The sequence below is a fragment of the Lynx rufus genome, unplaced genomic scaffold (genome assembly GCF_022079265.1).
Source record: "Lynx rufus isolate CCGP_SWC_20201006 ecotype Redwood Valley unplaced genomic scaffold, mLynRuf1.p SCAF_5, whole genome shotgun sequence".
NCBI classification, from domain to species: Eukaryota; Metazoa; Chordata; class Mammalia; order Carnivora; family Felidae; genus Lynx; species Lynx rufus.
Genome location: NW_025814867.1, coordinates 18,260,438 through 18,279,719, shown reverse-complemented (window position 1 = coordinate 18,279,719; position 19,282 = coordinate 18,260,438). Strand labels below are relative to the sequence as shown.

The 19,282-nt window shown below is 38.9% G+C and overlaps 1 protein-coding gene across 2 annotated transcripts in view; it reads right to left on the bottom strand.

Moving 5' to 3' along the window:
- Positions 1–19,282, bottom strand: part of THRB (thyroid hormone receptor beta) — a 77,494-nt gene that overhangs the window by 34,695 nt on the left and 23,517 nt on the right. For both annotated transcript variants that reach the window (XM_047099614.1, XM_047099615.1), the window contains exon 2: positions 2,937–3,037. In XM_047099614.1, coding sequence (XP_046955570.1) covers positions 2,937–3,037 — 101 coding nt within the window. The remainder of the gene's footprint in view (positions 1–2,936; positions 3,038–19,282) is intronic.

Below are 19,282 nucleotides of genomic sequence, written 5' to 3'. Positions count from 1 at the left end.
TTTAAGACCCCTAAGCTATAATAAAAGCATATTTGACACAGGATGAAGGGCCACTGGAGTGGAGCAAATGTAAATGTAAAGGTACTCGGTCCTTTAATTTTAAAAAGGGACAAAAATTAACTTCTGCAAGTGAACTGAATACAGAATGTTTAATGTAGTCTACCTGTAAAAAATCTTTTTAGAGGTGAACTAACAAAAGACGTGCCCCAGGGACTAGATAAGGACATATATGTCATTGATGATTTGTTGGCGAGATGGGGTTTTGCTTTTATAAGTCAACATCAGACGTGTTTCTCTGCATTTTGAGAAGGACTAGATCCTCTTATTAGTGGTCTGATATGATGCACTAATTAGTGTGATAAGGAGCTAAGTGTCATTCTGCTGGTTCAATATTTGGGCAACTTATAATAGCTGTGAATCTTCCTCAGAAAAATAATTTGTTGTGGGGAAGTATCACCATTCCTTCTGTAAGAGATTCATAAAAACTGGTTCATCAAGACAGACAAAACAGCTCCAAAAGATTTTTACCGTCTTCAGGGGAAAAATGGGCAAAAAAAGTTTCTCCCCATATACACTGCAAGGATGGGGTAGAAATATTTTAAAGTTGTAGGTTTGAATAAACAGAATGTGAAGCATGACCTTTTTCATCTTTGGCCACTCTTAAAAACTGTTTCATTCAAAAAACTGTTGCCTTTTTCCAAGATACTTTGTCCTTACATTAAATGCATGATCACCCCAGGAGAGCTGCTTTCTGGTTTTATGATGGAGGCCATCCTAGAAACAGGATTCTGATCTGAGATAAAGGCATAGAAGCTAAAAAATCTAGCTTTTTGCTACATGATTTCTTTTAAGTAAACCTCAGTTGAATCAGGCTCTAAACATCCTGTGATCTTGGGAAAAGAGGCTAGTGGATTTCTTGATCATCATGAAGACATACATAAAGCAGGGACACAGGTTAATAGGCTTGATTCTCCCTTTGTTTAAGTCAATCACTAATAAGCATTAAGTTCTCTGCAAGGCACATTTAGAGTCACTTTGGGAGTTGAGTATTAAATGGAATTTTCATTAGAGTCTCTTCCAGAATTCAGAATTTACCATTAGTAACTGATTTTTGAAAGAGTCTCAATGCTGCATAATCAGATAGGCAAAGGTTTATGAATTGGGGCTAATTTAGAAAAAAGGCCTGTTTGAATTACTGAGCTTTCAGAATGAGAGAATATATCTAGACTAATGCAGTTTTATTACTTTCAAATCAAGCCAATAAAAGTGTGCTTTCAAGAGACAGTCTGCAAGTTCCCCAAATTAATAAATAGTCAGGACTTATTTGTAATCAGTTCCGTTAACTCCTTAAGACATTATTTTCATAGATGTAATAGCAATCTTTAGCATTGTCTTTGTTAAAAGGTACACATTCTAGATCAAAGGGGTCTGAATGAATGAAAGCACACTACATCACATTACAAAAAACAGCCTTGCAGATATAAGGCCTTGGGAACTTAGAAATGCCTGATTCCACTGGATATATCATTTCATCACTTTAAGCAGGCTTCTGCTAAGGGCTTCCTAATTTTATGGATAAAAAATAGGGAATTTTCATGGAAGATCTTCCACTAGGGAACTGGGGCACCTTATCTTGAAACCAAGCTAACATGCTGATTTTAGGGGTTTTGGGTCAAAGGTTAGGAGAAAAGGGGGGGTTAGTTGGAGGAAGGGAAGAGAGGAGAAGAGGGGAGGTGGGCAACATAGGAGGGAGGACCGAATTATTTTAGACAGTTTAATACAATCTTTGCCTTAGGGTTTACATCCTGTGATCATCTGGTTTTAAACACAAAAGTAAATAAAACATTCTACAAGAAAAAATTTAAGAAGTCTTTCCCTGACTTATTATACTTCCTCATTTATAAAACATTAGCTGAACGTTGGATGTAGCCCTGGGTTAAGCTTTATTTATTTTATAGTGGATTTTATTTTCGAGGCTAGGTTGTTGGACCAAAAGATATTTGCCAAAAAGCTCATCTTAATTTTGATGACGAAGAGTATAAGTAGGCAAATTTAGGCTCACTTTCGGGAAGTGAAGTGTTCATCACTGGTGTATTCTTGTCAGGTATCTCCTGAAGATGGGACTGTAGAGCATAAAATTAGCTGATGGATGCCCAGAATTTACTTATTGGCTGAAGGCTGTGCAGAAAGCCAATGTGAGTAATTTCAGAACACAATTGACTGTAAGTAGCCTCAAAGATATTCCTTAATGGAACCCTTAAAAGTGAACATATTTACTCAGATTAACAGCCTGGAGTAGAGCAAATCCTGTCTCTTCAACTACTGCTGATAAAACAGGAGGAGAAATGGTCATTTCTTGGGAAAATATATTATAAAATATCTATGCATTTTTAAACTCAAAGTGAGAATATTATTAATTTCTTTTCATCTTTAAAAAATTTTTTAATGTTTATTTTTCAGAGAGAGAGAGAGGGAGAGAGTGAGCACAAGTGGGGGAGGGGCAGAGAGAGAGGGAGACATAGAATCTGAAGCAGACCCCAGGCTTTGAGCTGTCAGCCCAGAGCCTGACATGGGGCTTGAACCCACAGACTGGGAGATCATGACCTGAGCCCAAGTTGGACACTCAACCGACTGAGCCACCCAGGCGCCTCTAATTTCTTTTCATCTTATGAGTTCTCTCCCTGTCTTCAAAGCCAGACACTATACTCTTGCAAAACTTTATTTAGTTATTTTTGATTTGAAAAAAAAAAAATAAATTCGTTTCTTGAAAATGCCAAAAAATGAGGAGGACAACCAGACACTTGGATGGTAACAGGCTGTGAATGTTGGAATTTGGTTCTAATTTCAACTTAAACTTCTTGTTGCATTCTGTTGGAATCCTGGGAGGGGACAGGAGCTGGGCTGGGCGCTGAGCTCACTGGTCCAAGGGCAGTTACCTTGCAGCCTTCACACGTGATGCAGCGGTAGTGATACCCCGTGGCTTTGTCACCACACACTACACATAGCTCGTCCTTGTCTAAGTAACTGGGGATGTACCCTGTGACAAGGAGAAAAAAGGAACGTGAGAAAACAATATCATGTTAAAGTCAAAGACACACCCTAGCTTGGAGGAGTGGAGGAGGATAAAAAGAGGACAGGAGGTAAGGTGCAGCAGGGAGGAGGCAGGATCAAACTGTTTCATACATTTGAATACAACTTTTGTATTGGGGTTTATATCTTGTGCTCATTTAGTTTTAAATGTAAAAGGTAAATAAAACATTTAATGAGAAAAAATTTAAAGCCTTTCCCTGATGTAATATACTTGCTCAGTATCTTATACTTATCCACTATCTTATCTCACACGTACAGAGTTGATACTAGGCCCAGGATTTCCGAATGCCTTAGAAATAGGTGTGACCACTCTTGCTGTGCAGGTAGGAATATATCTGAAGTCTGTTGGAGCCAATAAATCATGCAGAGAGGGCAAGATTTGAGATGTCTGGAATGCTCTGGGTTCTGGAGAACACAATCTCTTTTGTAAGGCTTATTTCAGAACTTTTTCTTAGAAGACTGGATCGACTTTGGACTCAAGGTACCATGCAGTAAATTCAGAAAACTTCATAGCTTGGAGATCATCAAGTACTCTTGAGGTGAACAGGTTTTCAGAGGTTTGCTTGGCCTTCCTAGGGGTCACACTAGAAATTAAAGCATAGATCTTCTAGCCAGATCGCCTAACTTCTAGTACAAGTGATGATGATCTTTTTCTAAAAATAGACAGTTAACTTTAAGTAGAATGAACAAGCCATCTAAAATTTTTATTTTTGGTTAAACTTGTGACATTATGACACAAAACCCAACAACACTGGGTAGTGTGAAATAATAGAAGCTCTATTTATTAAGAAAAAAAGAAAGTCCATGGGGCGCCTGGGTGGCTCAGTCAGTTAATCCTCTGACTTCTGCTCAGGTCATGAGCAGTTTGTGACTTGGAGACCCGCGTCTGTACTGACAGCTCAGAACCTGGAGCCTGCTTCGGATTCTGTGTCTCCTCCTCTCTTTGCCCCTCCCATGCTCATGCTGTCTCTCTCTCTGTCTCTTAATAATAAAGAAACGTTAAAAAAAAGTTAAAAAAAATAAAAAGAAAAAAAATAAAGTCCAATTATGGTAACTCTCTTTGTTAGTGTCCTGTTGGTTTATTAGTTTAAATTCCGTGGCCCAGGAAACTAAAGTTTAAAAACAAAGACAGAAGCAGCCCACTTCCCACTGGTCTTCGCCTCTTCCCCTTCACTTGTAGACAGTGTCCAAACACAAGAAACTGATTCTGAAGTGCAAATTCAGTTTCGTTTGGTATCAGTGGTTTACCACAGACGCACACAGCTTTAGATAAGTGCAAAAAGTCAAAATAAGGTCTGCTTTGTTGGGACGTGGAGAAGGGAGGGGCTGAGATAACAAAATAATTCCTTCCTTTGATCACGGCACCTTGTGAAGTTCTTTGACTTGGTAAACTCTTATTGGTTTCAATAAAGATTAGCCAGGTTGAAATGACAGATGACTTACTGTATGTTTTACCATGACATTTCATAGATTCTTTATTAAACTAGGTCACAGAGGGCTTACTTTTCAGAAAAAAATATCCATAAAGAAAACAGAAGAAAATGAGTCCTTTTCACAATTTCATAGAAATTACTTTGCTCAGATTTTATTTTAGAAAGATGGTCCCTCTTGGGAAGGAGACAAATGACTTCAGAGTAATCTGGTAATGTACAGGATTATCTTCTTAAATATCACAGCTTTTCTTAGTTTACTTTTACATCATGCCAACCATGAGTCATCTGTTGAATTCACTTCAAGAGTTTGAAAAATCTCATCAGACATTTCTTTTTTTTTTTTTAATTTTTTTTTCAACGTTTATTTATTTTTGGGACAGAGAGAGACAGAGCATGAATGGGGGAGGGGCAGAGAGAGAGGGAGACACAGAATCGGAAACAGGCTCCAGGCTCTGAGCCATCAGCCCAGAGCCTGACGCGGGGCTCGAACTCACGGACTGCGAGATCGTGACCTGGCTGAAGTCGGACGCTTAACCGACTGCGCCACCCAGGCGCCCCACATCAGACATTTCTAAAAAGAGAATTCTGGGAGGGATCTGCGCAGAAAAAAAGGGGCTGGAATGAGGGATGTGTTTATTCAATCATTCATCTATTCATTAATTCAGAAAACAGTTATTTACCATCTACTAGGTGCTTAGCACAATGGTTGGTGCTAAGAATATAAAAACAAATTAAGACATGGTTTCTTCCTTTGGTAAGCATAAGTGTAAGAGACTGTGTTAAATTTCCAGTCCTGGTCATTCTTCAATGCGAACAGAAAAGGTGAAAATGAAGGAAAGAACATGAAAGACGCTGAACATCACCGTACAGGAATACAGAGCCCAAACCACAACGAGACACCATGTAACATCCTTGAGGATGGTCATAATAAAAATGACAGACAATAACAAATGTTGATGAGGATATGGAGAAATTTGAACCCTTCTATGTTGCTGGTAGGAATGTAAAATGTGCTTTAGAAGAGTTTGGCAGTTCCTGAAAAGGTGAAACATAACGTTACATATGACCCAGCAATTCCACTCCTGCATATATACCCAAGAGAACTGATAATAGGTGTCCACACACAAACCTATTCATGAATGTTCAAAGTAGCATTATTTATAATATCCAAAGGTTGGAAACAACCCAAATGTCCATCAAATGGTGAGTGGATAAACAAAAGGTAGTATATTCATACAGTGGAATATTATTCAGCTGGAAGAAAGACTAAAGTACTGATACATGCTACAACATGGATGGAACGTGAAAACATTATGCTATAGGAAAGAAGCCAGACATGAAAGGCCACATATTGTATGATTTCATTTACATGAAATGTCTAAAGCAGGCAAGTCATAGTCAGGAAGAAGGCCTGGAGGGAGAATGGGAAGTTACCTGCTAATGGGTACAGAGTTTCTTTTCAGGGTGATGAAAATGTTCTAGAATTGTATAGTGTTGTTGGTTCCACAACTCTGAATATACTAAAAACCACTAGAAACAATGGTTTTTCATGGATATGTTTTGTACACTTTAAATGTGTGAATTTTATTGGTATGTGAAATGTGTTTCAATAAAGCTGTTATTACAAAAACAAAGAAATGAAGTAAAAGAGAACAGTTCCATTTGACAAATATTTATGTGGGTATACAATGTGGTAGGCAATGTGCTAAGGGTCTAAAGATAGGCTAAATTTTCATTCTTTCAGATCAATAACAGATCATCTGCATATAATGTCGTAGGCACTGGGTTAGGGCTATGTCCAGAATCACAAAGGGGAAACTCTTTGAGGAGCCTTCCTGTCTACCCCCAGCTCACGTCAAACTTGGTGCTCCCATAAACTCCTTGTGCTTCCCCGATAGTAGTCCTTTATAATCTACATTATAACTACCTTTGAGTTTTTTCTTCTCTTTGACCACAATCCTTGATTCACTATACGTTTGTACAGTTCCAGCTAGAGGGCAGGGATCAGAACATTCATGCTGAAACCCCACTGTCTATCTAGCACCTGCTTCCTCTGACAGATGGCATCATGGCTTTCAAGATCTCTGCCATTGACCAATGGCGGAGAAAGTAAGGAGGAGGGATGCATCTGGAATTTGCAGATGAGCAGACTTGAAGCCTGGAGGTATGCCCGAGAAAGCTAAAAGATCTCAGAAAAGATTTCTCAAAGAGGTGATAATGCAGAGGCAGGAGCCCAAATATCAGGCCTAATGAAAAGTTCATTAGAAAGTCTGATTTTTGGTAAAGAAAATGAGATTCCACTCATTAAAACTAAGACATCCAGATTGATACTCATCCAACACTTAGTGATCTGGGGGATGCATGCTCACTAATCAACTGGACTTTGTCCTGCTTTCTTTGCTCTGATCACTAGGTTCCATACAGTGAGACAGGACTAAAGAGAGCTTAAGGGCAATACCATTTTCTCACAATAGAGAAATGAAAATCACTATGACCAGGCATTAAGATGCCATCACCAAAAGAAGAGATTTGCAGTCTGAATTTTATATGATGTGCTCTACTTTCTACATGGGGCTATATAAACCACTATCCATTAACTCAAGAGCATTTTGCTTCTGGGTAAGTTTCCCCTTCCCCTTTACACAATCATTAACCTTAAGTCCCAAGGTTGTATATACCACTGTCTGCTAGGTAACTGATGGTGCAGTGGCTCAAATTTAATAAGAAACCTAACAAAATCTACAGGAAGACTCACTAGGTGTTGATTTATTCCAAACACAGTTTTGGGAGTCCCTCCATAGAAAGAAATAACACAAAATATTCCAACAGAGCTCTGTGCCCAGAGAAATAACTAGTTACCAAATGTGGGAGGGGGAGAGTCCTAGGGAAAATGGCTAGAGATAGTCTGGACTTAACTAACACCAATGGAATTCAATGGTCACTCTTTAGGAATCAAAAGCAACGTGTGTATTAGTTTCTCATAAATTTTCTTTTTACATAAAAATTATACAAGTAGTGCAGTTCATGATAGAAAAAGTAAAAGACAAAAATGAACAAAAAGCAAATTTACCTATCAACTCTCCACCACAGTGATAAGAACTGTAGCATTTTGATATTTCTTCATCTTGGACTAGTATGTGTGACAGTGTGTGGCATGTGCTTGTGTGTGCACAGAAACACAAACTTCTAAAACACAAAGTAATGTTTAAACAACAAAGTAACCCAATTATTAAAACACACAGTCTCTTTAACAAATGGTGCTGGGAGAACTGGACAGCAACATGCAGAAGAATGAAACTAGACCACTTTCTTACACCATTCACAAAAATAAACTCAAAACGGATAAAGGACCTGAACGTGAGACAGGAAACCATCAAAACCCTAGAGGAGAAAGCAGGAAAAAACCTCTCTGACCTCAGCCGCAGCAATTTCTTACTTGACACGTCTCCAAAGGCAAGGGAATTAAAAGCAAAAATGAACTATTGGGACCTCATGAAGATAAAAAGCTTCTGCACAGCAAAGGAAACAATCAACAAAACTAAAAGGCAACCGACGGAATGGGAAAAGATATTTGCAAATGACATATTGGACAAAGGGCTAGTATCCAAAATCTATAAAGAACTCGCCAGACTCCACACCCAAAAAACAAACAATCCAGTGAAGAAATGGGCAGAAGACATGAATAGACACTTTTCTACAGAAGACATCCAGATGGCCAACAGGTACATGAAAAGATGTTCAATGTCACTCCTCATCAGGGAAGTACAAATCAACACCACACTGAGATATCACCTCACACCAGTCAGAGTGGCTAAAATGAACAAATCAGGAGACTATAGATGCTGGAGAGGATGTGGAAAAACGGGAACCCTCTTGCACTGTTGGTGGGAATGCCAACTGGTGCAGCCACTCTGGAAAACAGTGTGGAGATTCCTCAAAAAATTAATAATAGATCTACCTTATGACCCAGCAATAGCACTGCTAGGAATTTACTCAAGGGATATAGGAGTGCTGATGCATAGGGGCACTTGTACCCCAATGTTTATAGCAGCACTTTCAACAATAGCCAAATTATGGAAAGAGCCTAAATGTCCATCAACTGACGAATGGATAAAGAAGATGTGGTTTATATATACAATGGAATACTACTTGGCAATGAGAAAGAAAGAAATCTGGCCATTTGTAGCAACATGGATGGAACTGGAGAGTGTTATGCCACGTGAAATAAGTCAGGCAGAGAAAGACAGATACCATATGTTTTCACTTATATGTGGATCCTGAGAAACTCAACAGAAGACCAGGGGGGAGAATAAGGGTGGAAAAAAAGTTACAGAGAGGGAAGGAAGCAAACCATAAGAGACTCTTAAATACTGAGGGTTGATGGGGGGTGGGAAGGAGGGATGGGTGGGTGATGGGTATTGAGGAGGGCACCTGTTGGGATGAGCACTGGGTATTGTATGGAAACCATTTTGTCAATAAATTTCATATTAAAAAAACAAAAAAAAACCCAATATGTGTGTTATTACTAATATGTAAGTCCAAGACCATAGCTTTAGAATCACAAATTTATGGAAATAAACACATAAAGATAAATAAGCAAATAAATGAGAAAATCATAAAAAAAATAAAACACACAGCTTCCTGGAAAAGGTGGATGGAGTAAGTATATCCACGTTAGGAAAGCTATCTCCTGTTCTCTTATAGTAGAGGTTATGTACAGTTGATCAGAATGAAGACTTTGCAGTTCTTGGTATCAGGTGCACATGGTAGAGATAAAGGAGAAAGAGGCACAGGCCACTTGCTTCTCATGTTCAGGAACCAACTGTAATACAGTTGGACTCTGTGTTGCTTGTGGGACATGCCTTGGGGTGGGGCAGGGAATATTAACCAGAGTTAAGATGTAGGTCCCTCACCATTTCTCACTCTACCTCATGATTTGCCTGCTCTGTCTTCTGGTGTTGGCAGTAGGATACTGAGAACTTCTCCCTCCCTATAAATTGTTGAATTATCGTTCAGCAATTTATGTACATGGTTGAACTGTTTGGCCTTTAGGTTTTTGTGAATCCTGGAATCCAATGATAATTCAATCTGTGAGTGGAATGGGCGTCTTCCATTTTCTGACTCTATTCTGATAGATGATTTGATTTGTTCTCTTATTTCTCCTAGATTATGTTTTTGGTGGGTAGATGAATAGGTGATTGAGTATGTCTTTAGTAAAATCATCACGACTTTTACAGAAATTAAGTTGGTAGCAGTTGTTCACATGGTCATACCCGTGTACCCCACCCGTCTCTTTCTTTTCTCTAAAATATAACTCAGAACCATAATCTTTACCCAAAACAGCCACCACAGGCAATGATACATCAATTATTATGCATAAGTCCATTGTTCATGATTAGATAACTTCCATCAGGGAGTAACATCCCACACATAATTAATAGGTAGGTGAGGTTCTCTTAAGATTAGAGTATAGTTGACAACATCACATGCTAACTAATTCTCCCAGGGAGGTTCTCTTAAGATTAGAGTATAGTTGACAACATCACATGCTAACTAATTCTCCCAGGGAACTTACCATTTCTTGCTCTCCTATTTCTATGTTCCCATCTTTTTACTTTTCCATGCTTATCAAATAAGCTGCATGCTGGCCACTATGCCCTGCTAAGGAAAATGCACATGTAGTGCAAGTTTTGTCACCAGGAATGGACACTAAATAGATGTCCGTATTTGGTTCCGTCTAGAAACAAATATGAGAAACTGAACCCTGGAAGCCATGCTGCTCATTTGAGAACTGCATCTGCACATTATCCCAAGTGACTGTTGAAAAAAAATGGTTACCAAACACCCCATAAAACAAGACCAATATGTGGTAATCCAAGGGTGATATGTTTTCCTCAGCTCTTACATGCTCAGATGTATTATATTTTAGACTAATAAACTATGCTGCCACTTTATCAAGCGTATTATTATGAAAGCAAACTCCATCTGTTTGTTCAACAAAGACTTAGATATTTTTTTTTTTAGTTGACACTTGGCAATGTCTGCTTAATTGCCAAATATTATCCTGCATGTAGAATAGGTTGACATGGTAAAATATTACTAACATTTTCAACCTATTTTGTTAGCAGCTTCATTAAGATCTAATTCACATACCATATAATTCAATGGCTTTTTATATATTCATAGAGTTGTGAAATCATCTCCACAATCAGCTTTAGAACAATTTCCTCATCCCCCAAAGAAACCCTGTACCTTTAGATGTCACCTCCGTTCCTCCTATCCCTTTCACCCCCTCTACTCTAAGCAACTGCAAATCTATGTTCTGTTTCTACAGATGTCCCTCTTCTAGATATTTTTTACAAGTGAAATGATACATTTTGTGGCTTGTGTGACTGGCTTTTAACTTAGCATAAGGTTTTCAAGGTTTAACCATGTTGTAGCTAACATTAATTTCAAAAACTTGATTCTCAGAGGGACCTGGTGTGTGAAAAGGCAAAGTTGTGTATATTTATGCTGGAAATCATGCAACAGGCAGTAAGCCTGGCTTCTTGGTTTGCACTAGATTCAAGCCTTTCCCATGTATGAGTAAAATCAGAAGGCTGTCTAGTTTAATTCTCTTGAGTAAATTATAGCATCTCAGGTCCTTGGAGGAGAAACACACAACCCTTAGGGAATAGAACATAAGGCAGATTAATCTTAATGGCAGAAGGTGCTGCCTGGGAAGGTAGATCTCACAGAAGGGAGAGGAGCAGAGTTCAGAAACCATTCCCCATCTGGCCAATTTTACCTTTGGTATGGGACCCTTTGCCAAGCAAAACTGTCTAAAAGGAGCAGTGGTTATCATTGGTGGTGGGAAATACTTTGGACAGTTTAGAGAGGTCCATGTTGCTGATTCATCTTGTGGAACTATCAACTTAAAACCATCGAAAGATTCTAACTAGTTTGGGTCAGGTTATCAAATGAGACTATATATTAACACCCCGAAGGAAGCTAAGTCTTTGGCAAGCTGAGTCATTATTTAAATTTTATTTTATTTTATTTTAGTTATTTATTTTAGAGAGGGGGGAAGGGCAGAAGGAGAGAGGGAGAGAGAGAGAGAATCTCAAGCAGGCTCCATCTCATGAGATCATGACCTGAGTTGAAATCAAGAGTTGGATGCTTAACTGACTGAGCCACCCAGGAGCCCCTAATTCTTTCAATTTTATATTGAACCTTCTCACTTCATCCCATAGCTCAGATCCTTCTGATTTAAGCTTTTTCCCCCACTAGCACCTTCTTCCCCATGTCATTTCTTTATATATGTAAAAAATCTTGAATGGCTTATCTCTTCGTCTTTTCCCAACATACTAATGCTGATTCCTTTTACATTTAATTTTTAGTATTAAGCACCAAGTTTTGCATCATGTTTATTTTTACTCTCTGATAAACACAATATTAATCCATCTCTCCAGCCAGCCAGCCATTTATTTATTTAACAAACATGCATGGGCCTAGTGGGTAAGACACTTGGTACAAACATGAAATGGCATTAACTTTAAAGATATTCTTTCATTGCAGTCTGCACATTTCCAGCAGAGTTGCCCCAGAAATTCCCGTTTCACCAAATCTTTCCCCAGAACAGCAACCACCTTTCCATGTTCCCCACTACCCTGATGGGATCCTTGAACATCTTTGCTTTCCTCCTTGCCCTCTGGCTGGCTAGGCCCTTGCTACTGGGGGATGGATAACATAGAGTCCTAAGTCTTCCAACTCTAAACCACCGTGGGGAAAGAAGGGAAAAGGAAGCAGGAGGAGGACCAGATAGAAGTTGTTGATTCAGAAAAGGGGAGAAGACATGATGACAAGGGACTCTGGGATCCCACCATCTGGAAATCTTAGCACAGAAAAGGGGCAACGCAAGTTTCAGATTATTTCTTCTGACTCAAAAATTCCTGAAACTAAAATATATCCATTTTTAGGACTAAGTTTCATAGTCCAGTTTCATGTACAAGTCTCTAGCTAAACTTTCTTGTCCCTGTCTCTGTAGACTCAAGTAAAGTAGCTGACATAACCTTTTGATCCATAATCAGAGCTAAAACACTTGAAGATGCAAATCACTAGGAAAGGGAATAGATTGGTATAATGAGTTTCGGTCAAGATTTTAATCAAAGGGGCACACACACTGGCAGTCCACAGTGTTTGGATTGTGGAGCGTTCAAAAATCTCAGCTAATTTTTAAAACCAGAATATTTAAGATGACATCCAGATTTCCTGCTTCATGTGCAAAATCAGAAGCTCTGGCAATACTGAGTCCAAATTCGCACAGGGTGATGATCAACTAAACTGAGAAGGGCAGTCCATCTCTGAAGAAAGAGATATACTTTCTAGTTCATCACAGTCCACACCACTTCCTGTTACACCCCAACCCTGAGGCTATTTATGTTTATAAATGCCATTTGTGTTTATTGTATCTTTTTATAGGTAAAGAAATATTTCACACAATTTTAATTTTTGTCAAAAATGGGAAGACAAAAGTAATTCAAGGAAAAGGAGAGAGAATATATTTCTTTGTGAAATTTAAAAATATTTTTATCATATAACATATACACAATATGTATATTGGTTAAAAATTTAAGTTCAGCAGTTTTTATAAAACAACTGTGCCTTTCTCTCATTAATATCAACTCTGGCACTTGTAGGCACTGGAGTTTTAGAACTCCGATACTAATGTGGTCTTTTCCCATTTTAAAAGAGGGGATGGGTTAGAAAACAGGAAGGTATATTGTATTAGAAGAGTGGGAGGGGAGGAGAGCAGAAAGGGTCACCAGAAATGGGCACTAGTTGCCTCTGATTTTATACTGAGAATTAATCTATGGCATTGGGCTTCCACAGTTATTTCAGGTCCTGCATGTTTGAGAAAAATGGGCGCCTTTTCTTCATCTAGAAATTGATTCAGAATGAGATTCAAGTGGCTCTAAAAATGTGGACTATCAGCTCTTCAGACTGATGTTTAATGAAGAGGAATGAGTGGTTGCATTTGTCATCAGGATAACATCATTGTTGTGTAAACTCTACTGGTCTCCCTGCAGGTATGCCTCGTAGTCATGATAGATGTGTACTTCACAGAGTGTGAAGTAAAGGAGGTTATTGCCCTCATGGTGCTAATGATCTAGATAGAGTTGACATAAACAAGCGTATATGATGAAGAGAACCCAAATCCAGACTATAGGAATGATCTTTAACACATATATGTAAGTAGCATGTTGCATATATATATGTATATATATGCATATATATGTATATATGTTCAAGTGTAGTCCATTTTGAAACAACTCGGTGTACAAAAATCTAGACTTTTCAATATGAAAACTGAGGAGAGATTTTTACATTACAAAAAGATCCTTTTACTGCAGATATTCTCTAAATGTTATGTCCTTTAATGCAGTGGTTCTCAACCAGGAGTGATTTTGCCCCAGAGGGACATTTGGCAATATCTGGACACACTGTTGGTTGTCACAACAAGGCGTGAACAGTTGTATGCTACTGGAATGTCATATATAGAGGCAGGAATGCTGCTAAACATCCTACAAGGCACGGGTCAGCCCTACAACAATGATTGAATGCCAAATGTCCATAGTGCCAAGGTTGAGACACTCTGGTCTAATATGCATTATGTAATTTTAAAAAAAGTTACTTATTTTTAAGAGAGAGAGCATGAGCAGGGGAGGGGTAGAGATAGGGACAGTGGATCCGAAGCGGGATCTGTGCTTTCAGCCCAGAGCCTCATGCAGGGCTTGAACCCATGAACCATGAGATCATGACCTGAGCCAAAGTCAGATGCTTAACTGACTGAGCCACCCAGGTGCACCTATATAAAAAAAAATTTAAAGGTGGTTTACACAAATGATTCAGCACTATTGTATAAAACAAGGGATACCTGCCTTTGAAGCCAGGGCCAGTTGGGAGCTGGGGTTTTGAAGAAATGTGATGCTGGTTAAGTAGAAGAAGCTTATGGGCTGTGAGCTGAGTTAGTGACCTGAAGTGGTGCAGGCTGAGAATGGCAGGGCACATACTGGGGTATGGGTGACAGTGGCTGGTAGCTGGGAAAAGAGCATCATTGGTTTGGGGAAGTATGGCAGAGAGAAGGATCCATGGAGAAACTGGCCAAGATTTCTGGAAAAGAGGGCAAAAGCCAGAATCAAAATTTCCCTTTAGGGCAGGGAAGCCAGAATCTTCCCTGTGGGGAGGGAGGAGTTGGTGGAGTTAGTGTTGATCTAATAAGGCACGGAAAAGGGTTTGGAACTCTGAGGAGGAGCCTCTTGGTGGTTGTAGAGAGCAGGGAATCAGTGCCAGTGAGTGGCTGGAAGCAGAAGGCTTTGAGAAGGCCGGTGAACGTGGAGAGAAGATGACAGGGCAACATGGCAGGAAGTATCTGCAGATGAAGAAATGGGGGGAGGGTGGGGTGACCACTCAAAAGCACATGTCTCCAGGAGAACAGGCAATTCTCTAAAGCAGCCAGTACAGTACAGAGGGAGCGGAGATGAGGGTAGTACCAAGGACAGCGCACGGAAGCTCAGCAGTCATGAAGATCTGGAAAAGGAAGAATATAGACACTAAGTGAGCACTGGTACTTAGTATCAGTATAAGAAGATGAGGGGTCATATCATACAAGCTAGACCAGAGCAGGTGGTAGAGTAGAAAGCAACGGGAACTCAGGCTCAATGCACCTGAATGCCAAGAGCTGAGAAAAAAAACTTTGAGTTTGTAGGAAAGTATTTATAGAGGGATGCAAGGTGGTGGACATTTCCATATGCAGGAAATAAACAGCACCAATAGTTTCTCACAAGCCTGTCCATCATCTGACATCAGTTTCTCATAATGCCTTGGATTCCTGCTATTAGCTTTCATCGTGAGCAATCACACTGGTTGCTGTAGGATGAGGTTAGGGCATCCGGTGAAACTTCTGAAGGACATGCTTTTGACAAGACAGTTCTCTAATTCTTGGCAAAGAAGGGAAAGAAGAGTCAGCTCATGCTTTTGTCTGCACTTGGACTAGGTCTAGAAATTACTATTCTTCTTTACTTTGCTTCCAGTTCTAGACACTGAGAAGAGGCACTTTTATTTGACCTTTTTAACAGCAAATGTGCTTTGCATTAAAAAAAAAATAGTAGTTCTATTGTTTTCTAGACTGGTGGTGTCTCTTAATAGTATACAGGTAGCAGTGCCTAATTTGAAATGCTAACCTTATGTCAGCACCCCTACATTACATAAGCATTATAGAAAAATCTGAAGCATTAACTTCTTAAGTAATATGTTTTAAAGACATGATATCTACAACACTTGTTGCACAGGGTGGACTAATCATATGTGTTTAAATTAAACAAATTAAACTAGTGGGGGAGAGAAGGGAGGAGAGAGAGGGGCAGCAAAAGAGAGTGAGGGAGAGGTAAAGGGGAAGTTGGGAGCAGGGGAGACAGAGAGGAGGTAGAGGGGCAGGAAGGGAAGGAGAGGGAAATGTTGAGAAAGACATGGAAATAGTGTGTGATCATCTCACATTCAGGTTTGTGGTTGGGAGTGATGATGTGGTTGGGAGACTCATGAATCTTCCCCTTGTTTGGTTTCCTTTCCTGCTTGCCTTTCCAGAGACTGAGTGTGATTCTAGGGCTTAAGGGTACCTGTTTCTCATGGAACATTTTTTTTTTCTGGGCAGACTTTGGAATCTCCCCATGTCCACTCTACTGTATAGCAATCCTTCTCTAACTTTAAAAGAGGCCAAGGAAATTCTAATTAGAGATCATATTTCTTTGGGGCTTAACTCTTCTTTTTAATCCAGTCCTCTTGATGTGGGTCACTTCAAACATCCCCCACCTTACCATTTAATTTCCATTTCTAATGTCTACACAATTATTCACATGAAGTCAGAAGAACTACAGGACATGAAAAAAGGTTTAGATTCCTATCCCTGAGACAGAGGGGCTATGAAAACAGATTCAGAAAGGACAGTTCTATGTACAGTTTCTGCTTCAGTTATTAATATTTTTTTCTGCAACACCAATATTATGACTTTAGAACAAGAGCATGTGCAATCAAAAGCAAAACTGAACAGGACAAAAATACTCCATCTCTTTGATCCTGGCTCAAAACCAGGAATTTCTTATCCTCTTGGACATGATAACCAACTCTGATGCAAACACACCGGCAAATTTCGGACATACAATGCCTATAAAGATGGCACATAGAATGTCAAGCAAAGAATCCTGTGGAAGGGGGTTGCACAGGACAGACACTCCAGGGAATGACTCTATTTAAACAGACCCAGAGTCTGACTGTGCTCCCCACAGGGCACCCAAACTCAAGCTGTTTGGGTACTTAGGAATGTAAGTGGAATTTCTGGTGGAAACAGCCAGCGACCCACACCCCCTTCCCCCAAAAGACAAGAAAAGATATTGACTTTTAATTATGCTGAAACCCTGGTCACAAAGGAGAAGGCACAACACCCTGGTTGCCAGTTCCCTTCCCCTCTGGCTGATTTCCAAACCTACTTTTCTCTTCCTCTTGGGCTAGGGGCTAGGGTGAAGTGTGTGATCAGAACTGGCCGTGAAGGCTGATTTTAACATAACAAATCAAGGCTATGTTACTCTAAAGACAAAAAAAAGAAAAAAAGGAGCTGGTATCTTCTGTGATTGCTAGGGTTCTTTTTATTTGTCTCTAACTTTTAAAAAGTAAAAATGTATTTTCTCATATTCTTTACGAAAAATAAGACAGACATTACATTCTGCATTTCAGCCTTCCTCAATGTGAAAATGATATGGCTCTGCCCCCCGCCCCAATTCTGAAAGTTTTATTTTAAATTTCATTCAAGGAACTGAATTCTGACTCTTCCTTAGTTCATGTCTTCCATGCTTCAGGAGCTTGATAACGTTTCCCCCTCTTGGCTATAAATGTAAAAACAAAAACAACACAAAAAGAACTAAAAGTCATTCTGAAGTGTACCACTAAGATAACTAGTCTTGACATTGGGTTCTGTAGCCTTCCTTTATTTCATGTATGGGTACTTATGGTAAATTTTTTTTTTACAAGATTATGATCCTTTTCTATATACTAGAAACACAATTAAAGGCTAAAGAATAAGCCATCCTTAAAAAAAAATGAAAAAGTTAAGACAGCTGTGCTATTGAGTTTGTAGTGCTGTAGTGACAGAAAGAAACCCAGATGAAACAATTATGAATTTCATGAAAATAGATAAAAATCCAATTGGAATAATGAGCTGTGCCCCACTGAACACCTGTTTATACTCTTAATTTTGCCTTAAGGAGATACTACTGATGTCCTCCAACAACAACAAAAATCAATAATGGATCAATATGGATAAACATGTTGGGCACGACCTTTTGTCCTAAGAGACAGTTAACAGCTGGGTTCAGTTTTACTGGGATTTACTTAAAGACTTGTAACAGTAAATAATGGCGCATTTAAGAATATTTGCCTGCTTTGATTTAGTGAGTTTGGCAGGTGGCAGTGGCCTTTCAATGGCATATGGCTTTGGGAAATTACATCAATATATGCATACAATGTGTCTTAGCCTCTAGTTCAAGCATCAAATTAATTAGCAAAGAATCTCTGGTTTAACGTTTTATGAGCAAATATTCTCCAGCACTGCTTGAAGAACACACTGTGAAAAGACAAAAGAAAACAGAGTAAAAGAGCCTGAAAAGTTTTGCAGGAATTTTTAAGAATAGCAGAATGCCCAAATAGAGGGGCAGGCACCCTATTGTCTTGCGCTCCTACAACCTTATGAGAGGCATTTCCAGGCATGTCTAATGAGGCAGTGTTAACTTCTTTTCAAAGATAAGTTACTTATAAGTGTAATACCAAATGAAATAGAAAGCACACAATCAATCTATCTCAAATGTTCCCATTAGGGGACTTACGTGGTGTGCCCCTTGTAATCGGTGAGAAATTTGGGCATCCTTACAGGGGAGATTAAGGATATCCTTGAAATTAAATGAAAATGCAGACAATTACTCTGAAAATGTTTTATGTTGTAATTCCCTTTATATTTCATATTTGGAAGTTAGAGAACAGCACAGAAAATCCGAACTCAGTGTATGGTAAAAACTAAACAGGGGTTTGAGTTTGAGCTTTATGTTTTTTAGATTTTGTTTTCAAAACAGTCCACTTTTAATTACGGAGTCACATTAAGAAAAGCAAATGATAATTTTTGTAGTAGCCATAATCAACTAAGCCATATTCTGTTCTAAGATAATTTTGCAAAGAAATTCACCTTTGAGGATCAATGGGCATCATATTTTTGCTAATTACAGAAACCTGTAAATTTGATTTCCTATGCAATATCCTGTAGGTCATACACAGGGAAAAAACAGTTTCTGGCATATTTGTGCTAGAATTTAAGATATTTCCAAAATATCTGGCAGAGGCTACTACTTTCCCTGAGTACTACCTGTTTGCTTCTTTTATTTTATTTTTTGGAGTGCAAGAAATGTTCTATTGATAGAAAATTAAGCAGCATTGTAAAGCCACAGTGTCTATTAAAATAACTAGATATTGCACTTGTCTTAACTTTGGATATTTTGAAGGATATTACACTTGCTTTCATATAGAGAATTCATTTGACATGATTCCAGACCTGTGAAACTTTAGGGACAAAGTGGCAATAGAAAGTGTATTAGTTCCTTTCTGAGTTTTATGTTCTTATGGCTTACTGTGGTCACAAGTGGGTTCTTTCTAGCTTAACATGGGTAAGTAAATATATTAAGATG